Below are 8,410 nucleotides of genomic sequence, written 5' to 3'. Positions count from 1 at the left end.
CACAAACTTCACAAGCAATACATTTATCAAATTCAAAGTGGATTCATCCCCGAAAACGCTCTGGTGTAATTGATTTTTCGTAAGGGTAGTGAATCGTTATAGGTAAACGATTTGTGTGGGATAAGGTAGTTATGAAACTTTGACCAATGTACCTTGTAGCACGTATTGTTTGTTGGCCATAACTCATGAACCCAGTTACCATAGGAAACATATTCTAAATATCTATGAAAAAGGTATGTTTCTTTCTCTTGTTTGAGAGAGCTTTTGTGTTGAAAATATTCTTACTGTTATTATATTATCTTATTTAGAGTGAAACAAGTTGGGAAGAGCTTGTTAATAAGAGATTACCCAGGGAAATAGGTAAAAGAAATTTCCATCCAGGATTTAATAACTGATCGATTTTCATCCTGGGTAAAGTCCATCTTATTGTGATAGAAATGAAGAGAAATAAATAAGCTTTAGTTAATGTAATAAAGATACCTATTGTCATTTCTAAAATCCCAACTGCTTTATTCATTTGGAAAAAATCAAAAAAGGATATATAGGGAATAGATAAATCCCACCTGCCTAAGTAGAGAACTGTTAAAAATAAAGAGGAAACTAATAAATTTAGGTAAGAAACAAGATAAAATAAACCATATTTTATACCGGAATATTCGGTTTGATAACCTGCTACTAATTCTTCTTTTGCTTCTGGTAAATCAAAAGGTAATCTTTCACATTCTGCCAAAGAAGAAATTAGAAAAACCAGAAAACCTATAGGCTGGCGCCAAATATTCCACCCAAAAAAACCATATATATACACCCGGTACGAAAAAGTCTACCAATAGTACTTGTGGAACTTAAATTAGGAGTAAAAATTGACTCCATTGGTCTTCTTATACACTAGTACCTCTGTTCCTAAATATAAAATGCTTTATTTTGATTCTAAGTGAAGTTATTTAAGTCTGATTTTGCCGGCTTCCGGTAGAGGAGCAGAATCAGCTTCCACTTTTGACATGCACGGTCGGTCATCGCATATTTGAAACGGGAGTACACTACGGAAGACATGCACGGTCGGTCATCGCATATTCGGATCGGGAGTGCCTTTGCATGAGTAGGTAATTTACTATCAGTGGCCCAGCGACTGGAGCATATATTCCACATTCAACCGTCCATTTTGTTGCACTTTTCCATCTTCCTTGGGCAAGTCCTGCTCTTTCAAGGCACTTGGAGTATTCCCTAAAAAAATGAGGCACTTGAAGTATATTCCAGATAATGTAGGTGGCCAATGTTACCTTTTTTTCGTCAAAAAGTAACCTCTCAGTGCTCCCTTGTGACTTTCAACCACCACTTGTTGATTGTTGTCGCCTCTGTAGCCCCAGCCCTCATTCGTTTTCCTTGGGAGAATAAAAACCAACGGGAAGGGTATAATCGATTTTTCTATTTCAATTGAAAAACAAAATAGTAAAATTCTGCTTTTTTCCGCCATCCCACCGCACGGGCACACGTCTGCTCCAGCACGCAGCCTACCTCCTCATCACAGCATCCGGCGCGGCTCTCCTCTGGAGCCTCCGCCGTGCTCCTGTTGGGTCTACAAAAGATGCGACGTTTGGCCGGAGCACCACCACTAGACCCAACAGAAGCCTGAGAGTAGTAATGCCGTGGGGGCTGGAATAAATGGACGGAATAAAGGGACGGAGGGAATACTTCCCCTTCTCGTTCTTCCACTCAATTATTATATCCAAACTATTGGTCAGCACCAAGGAATGCACCTTATCCCAGATTTTAATGAAGGAAACAAGCTGATCTTCAGAGTGAATTCGCTGCAGTTCAACCATCCACTTTCCTCCACGTATTTGCAAGGATACCATGCATCCAGATTCTCACACCTCACTGAGCAAGCCACACATTCCCAGGAACAAGACGCGCCCTGATATATCAATTTACAGATCCACTGACTATGTCTCCAAAATTTCACATTCTTCTTCAAATCCGGCCATTCCCCTGTGCGGCTGGACAAGCCTTTGGCGCCAGCTGTCCGCCGTCGTGTAGCTGGATTTCCGTTGGCTTCGTTTTTGTGTTTACCCACCGCCGGCGACTACTCCAGATATATAGCATGCAACACAACGTCCTTTTGTTTCTTCGCTGATACAACTACGGCGAAAAAACATTTTTTTATCGGTTTTTTTTATCGAAAAAAAACATTTTGTTACCATACAAAGGGCATTCAACATTCAGGAAGCACAGATCTCAGGAACTCCGGATCGAACGTCCCCTGATCGTACACGCATGGTGTGTTACTGCTACCTCCGTAACGGGCCGGATCAGCGGCTCTCTTTTAGTTAAACCCAGCCCAAAGAATTCTTTCAGGCCCACACCAACATGCACAAAAACAACAAAGTCTGAATTCCAGTATGTTTACTGTACTACATGCACATTAATTCCACCAGACCACGACCGTATATACGCATAAAAATTAATTGTGCTGCACTCCCAGTCCAGTGACAAGTATATACACATACATATATTACATTCGGCTCTAAACAACGTCAACAACTTGTATATTCTAGCCCTCAACGAACGCAAAACCTCCACCGGCGACGAACTGATGTTGTTGTTAGCGGCGGCGGAGGAGAAAGAGAGGCTTCTTCCTTCGATTCCTATTACTCAATAGAAACCAACATCCCGCAGTTCCAAACGCTGATGAACCCTCTTTCAAAAAAAAAACAAACGCTGATGAACAGCACAGAAGCAAAAGAAAAACAACTAACTGCAGCAAACGGAAAGACTCCATTTTCGGGGGTGTGATACTCTGATAGCATTGAGATAAATAAAAGCTTCCGTTTTCGAAAAAAAAAGAAAACGGAAAGACTCGACTGCTGCACCCGTTGCCGAACTCCGACAGAACACTAAAGTCGGAGTGTTCAAGAGTAATATACCCTGCTGAACAACTTCCCAGCCTGTTTCAACTCCCAGCAGCGAGCACCGAGCAGACTAGGAGCAGAAAGAAAGCAACACGAAACCAGTCCAGCCACTCTTTTGCAACTCTTATACGCCAATTCTCTATCTCAATTGTTCCATCCTCTAGCTGCTTCAAACTTGTGACTTGTTCCACCAGCTTTAGTTCCCCGCTATAGCAGGCTTCGACTTCTCTCGTTTGTCTGCAAAAGTGACCACACATATTCAGCCAATAACTAAGGAGTTTCATGACACCAAATGAATCAGTCAAACGAACACGTCTAAAGGAAGCATTGTTGCGGGTATTCCAAATCGCCAACAACACACCAGCAACACCTACAGACTACAGTAACCGGTTCTTTTGTTTCTCCCTCAAAGTTTAGCAACCAAGTAACCCAAATCTCAGCTACAGTTCCTGGCAGAGCAGGAATACTCGAGGCACAAGGTAACACATTCCATGCATCAAATCTAGCTAAGGAACAATGCAAAAATAAATGGTCGGTTGTTTCCTTCTGTCCACAAAACTGACAACTAGTATTTCCTTTTCTTTTCCATCCCCTGTGAGCCAGCACATCCATAGTAAGAATGCTTTTATGGACTATCAACCACATAAAAATACTGATTTTTAAGAGGGATTTTAATTTTCCACAAGAATTTTTGTGAGGAATCAATATTTTGCCACATCAACTTCTTATAAAAGGAGCTGAGATTAAATCGCCATTTGCATAGAATCCCCTACTGTATGTTTAATGCCCCTCAATCATTTATTACCAATATATTTGGAATATAACAGTTGCTGCCATAGGCCTGAACGTACTATTTTCCAGCTTCCAGATCCATTTCCCCAAAAGGGCTTGATTCATCACATCCAAATCTGAAATTCCCAAACCCTTCAGTAGCTCTTTAAATTGACAGATGGTTTTCCAAGCTACTAAATGATACTGTACGCTTTAATTCCCTCCTCTTGCAAAAGCATTCCAGCTCTGTAAAAATCTATTCTTTTCCTAACCCCCACTGGAAGCTCACAAAAGGACGTCATATACAATGCTGCTCAGACTAGAATTAATCAACACAGATATGCCCCCAATAGACTACAATAGATGACTAGATATAGCCTCAACAAATTCATATCTCGTGAGCCCATCAATGACTATCACAACTACAAGTAGCACATGATTGATATGCTCAAAGGTCTACTAATTTGTCAGTGAGTACCATTTACTATTGTACACATGAGTGAACTAAAATTCTATTATTAATGAAGTAATATCAGGATAAGTATCCCTGCAGGGTAGACAAAACAAATTGCACAAAAAGAAAATGGAATTGACGTATGAATATTACTATAACTAGCATGTTTTAGGAAGATCATTTGGGTTTTTGGAAAACAAGATTGTACTCCAGAATGCACACGCAAAACAAACCAAGGAGAAAAACCATGGACAGATCATCAGAATTCAAACTGGGAATCTGGTCCTGCCATATTGTTGCAGTTTATTCATCGTCACATGACCGAATGGAAGCCGACAAGGCAAAAGCAAGATCGATTGGGACTACATACGGCATCAGAGTTAAATAGTTTGGAAGCTCACCAAACCTTAACAAATTGAAGTGGTAAAGAAATTCTTAGATAAAGAAAGCGTGGTATCTTGTCAAAGCCAATCTAAAGCGTGCCATTTTGTCAAATCTAAACAGTACTATTCCATCTGATGAAATCAATGATACGTTGGCTTCAATTATCATTGCACTATCCAGAAGCAAAAACTCCTATCACGTAACTCGAAGATGTAAATGAAAACATACAAGTCATGAAGCCGATACACTGTGCCAGCACCTAGCAGATCTCCTCACTTGTCAGCACCATCAATTATCCTCCTAACCTTGTCCAAGGAGCTACATACAAGGCAACATACTATCAGATCGTTCATGTGCAAAATGGAGGAAGAGAAACAATGAAGCAAGCAGAAAAACCTTTCCGGCAGATTAGGTAAGACACTCTGGATAGCATACAACACAATGTCTTTTTGGTTCTTCGCTTCAACAACTACGGCCAAAAAACATTTTGTTACCATAGAAGAGCATTGTACACTGGAAACATAAAAACATAGAAAAGCTTTACCGGTGGTCACAATGTACCTTGAGGATTTTGAGAAATAGAACCTCGTGCAAGATAATTTCTAGTAAGTTCATCAACCCCCTTATCTTCAACCAGCATGTTATTCAAAATTTTCCCAATAAGTTTGTCTGCCACAATTGCAGTGTCATCACATGCCGCAGATAGATGATCGTCAGCGCATCCAGCCATCTTTGGATCATCCTTTATCGATTTAGGATCCTTCGTACTACAGGCAGCTTCACTGCCATCATAATGTCCAGCACCAGCAGTGTTGATCATAAAATTTGAATATACCTCATCCATCAGCTGTTGAGAACGGATATTGAAGTAGTTGCTATCGGTGAGTACAAAATCATTATCTTTGCTACAACCGCCAACCTCTAATCTAACTTCATCATCACTCAGACATTCTTCTGTGGCACCACGTGCCAAAGATCTGAGGCAACTGCTTAAATCCAAGACAGCCTCTACTTCCACTTCCTTTCTCTCTTCTGTGAGAATAACCTGCTGATGTTTAGGAGACATCCGGTCTATGAAAGAAATGGCTCGTTGCGCCTCAACCGGTAAATTACCATCATCACATTCAAACAAGCATTCTGTCAAGTACCTCCTCAGAGCTGCTCTGAATGATACCAACTGGACCTTAGAACTTTGATTCAGGATGGGACGTAGCAACTTCAGATTATCACGATGGAGTTCTGGAAGTGACCACAGAGCATTCAGGATATTGTTCTGCAACAACACAGTTCGACGTGGGAAGGGAAAGAACTCTGTCTGTGAAATATCCATACTCCTTAGTGTTAGTTTCCGATCTAGGTTCATCACTGCCAGTGCTTTTGCGACTCTATTTGGCAGATTCTTGCCTTCATACAGCTGTGATATCATGCTTCGACACCTATTCCACACCCTGTCAACGATAACACTTCTGCGGCGAGCTCGACAACCTCTATCGGTACTTACATTATCAACAATCAAGAACTTTGGGAAACATTCTTTCTCCCTGAGCTTTCTATTCATTGCAACAACAGCTTGCTCGGAATTTCCATCCAGCTTACTTAAAGCTTGTTTCATGGATGACAAAAGCATTGGTGAAACAGGTGTTGCAATGTTGATAGAACTGGATCGGTAGCTGCATGGATTTGTTAAAATTTCAGACAATGAAATCTTGCTATTTTCACTATCCAACTTGGCCAAATATTTCGGTAGGTGGTCCTTTACAATCTTTTGCAAGGTAGGCCTGGCTTTCCTGCAACTAGTGCCACCATGGGTCACAAGCTTAGCCACAGAATCAAGCGCTCCATTGCTTAATTTTTCAATTGTACAGTGCAAGATCTCCAAGCTTTCTGGACAGAGAGATCCATCTTTCTGTGTTTTCAACTTAAAAAGCTCAAGACCGTCCTGAACTACGTGGTGATTATAGCCATTGTACAGCAGACCAAAACTTTTCTCGACATGTAATCTTACTCCCTCAGTAGACACCTGGAATACACAATTGTAGATTTATAAGATGCGTAGTACAGTCATGATTATGCTACATATGAAAACTGATAATGTTCTCTCACTAATTGAAACACCAGAAATTAATAAGTGGCTACTCAGGCAAGGTAACAAGGGGAATACATGTCGAAACTGAAAACTGTAAAGTATAGATGTTGCGAAAGTAGAAACAACTTACTTCATCAGCCCTGACATCCGATTCAGCCAGGTAGCTGTAGAACAGAGAATTTATAGAGGGTTAGCAGAACATCAATGGCTAAAGCAACCTTACAGAGTAGAAACAGAACAATTAAAAGCTGTTAGTTTGCGCATTTACATCATACAAAACCACAGGCCCCAACCCCATGCTCAGGCTTAAAAGAGCGAGTTGGCAGAGATGGATGGATGAATACTCACACATCTTGGAGAAACTTTGGTTTCTTAGGTCTGTGGAAGACATCTAATTCGGAACCCAATGAGGCCAGCCATCTGCATGCATAGATAGACGGACACAAGTATGTATGTGAGGCAGTGGTAGTGAGAGGGCAAGCAAGCACATAGGAGAAGAGAGCAAGCACAGGGGCAGACCGCCGCTTCTTCTCGACGAGGCTTTCCTCCCGCAGAAGAAGGGATCTCAGGTTGTTGGCATCCTTGAAAGAGAAGTCATCCATCGCCTCTGGGTAAAAGCCAATTGGACCAAGATTTTCAGACCTAGGATTGCTGTTGCACGATGGAACTTAGAAAGGAAGATTTTCAGCCAAGTCATACTGCGATTACCTTATCGGCGGGGCGGGGGGAGGGGGTTCACCCTGTCGTCAGCGGCGGCGCAGCAGGAGATCCCAGCGGCGGCGACAGAAGGCGGTGGACGGGCTCCGCGACAGGAGATCCGGCGCACGGGGCGGGGCGGCGGTCCGTGGGAGGGGAGCGGCCACTGTTTGTTATTGGGCTTTTCTTTTCGAGGCCCGCTCCACGCTCGTTATCTTCTTTTTTTTCGGCCCAGAGAGCGTCACAAGGGGACATCGGGAGTATATATAATCGGGAGGGATTGTGATGAGGTCGGCGAGTGAGAGGCTAGGGCTGGCTGACCAGCACGCTCGGTTTGCTAAGAATTCCGTTCGTTAAAATCGTTATCATTAACGATTTAAGACCATTGTTCGGCTCGGTTCGTTAAGAGCTTGCGAGCGCTCGTTAAGTTCGTTAAAAACTCGTTAAGATAAATAGATAGCATGTTGATCTAAATTTTTGGACATTACCTATTTGCTTGGGATAAATTTTGACAGCAAACAAAATACATCAAAAGTTAAACAACGCTATAAAGATTGGAAATAACACAATAAAAGAGAAATAACAACACAATTCCAACAGCAAAATAAGTTCTAGTAGCCATTCACAAGTGACGTACGAGACGAGCTCGCTAACGAGCTTAACGAGCACCCGCCGAGCTCGCTCGTTAAGATCGTTAAACTTAACGATCTGAAAAGGAAGTCCCGTTTGGTTCTTTAGTTAACGAACCGAATCCTTAACAAACCGAGTTAGTGAGCGTTCAATAAGATTATCAAACTTCGATATTTTTGTCCAGGCCTAGAGCGGGCCCCAGCAGGTGAGAGGTGGCCGGCAGAGAGAGCACCTGAGAATTCGGATCCTAAATTATTGTTGTTGTTTTAGTTCAAATTCGACGACAATTTTTTATCGAAGTTCTATACTTTCTCAGATGATAAATTATTGTCGTTGTTTTAGTTCAAATTCGACAATAATTTGGAATCGGAGGGATTACGTAATATCATGGGGCGATTTTGCTTCATTTCCTGACAATAAAATTGTTCCACAAGGTTAAGCGTTGTTTTTCTGTGTAGTGTTACTTTTTTTTAGAAATGTACC

At 41.7% G+C, this 8,410-nt stretch overlaps 1 protein-coding gene across 1 annotated transcript; it reads right to left on the bottom strand.

Moving 5' to 3' along the window:
• Positions 1 to 2,423: 2,423 nt before the first annotated feature.
• On the bottom strand, positions 2,424 to 7,521 carry LOC100843858. Its single transcript, XM_014898008.2, has 8 exons — positions 7,310 to 7,521; positions 7,121 to 7,208; positions 6,950 to 7,021; positions 6,732 to 6,765; positions 5,077 to 6,535; positions 4,912 to 4,984; positions 4,744 to 4,833; positions 2,424 to 3,143 (listed from the first exon to the last, which is right to left on the bottom strand). The coding sequence occupies exons 2-7, from the start codon at positions 7,201 to 7,203 to the stop codon at positions 4,788 to 4,790; spliced, it is 1,767 nt and encodes a 588-aa protein (XP_014753494.1). The 5' UTR covers positions 7,204 to 7,208; positions 7,310 to 7,521; the 3' UTR covers positions 2,424 to 3,143; positions 4,744 to 4,787.
• Positions 7,522 to 8,410: the final 889 nt, after the last annotated feature.

The sequence above is a fragment of the Brachypodium distachyon genome, chromosome 2 (assembly GCF_000005505.3).
Source record: "Brachypodium distachyon strain Bd21 chromosome 2, Brachypodium_distachyon_v3.0, whole genome shotgun sequence".
NCBI classification, from domain to species: Eukaryota; Viridiplantae; Streptophyta; class Magnoliopsida; order Poales; family Poaceae; genus Brachypodium; species Brachypodium distachyon.
The sequence above is the reverse complement of the archived record's forward strand: the minus strand, read 5'-3'. Positions and strand labels throughout refer to the sequence as shown.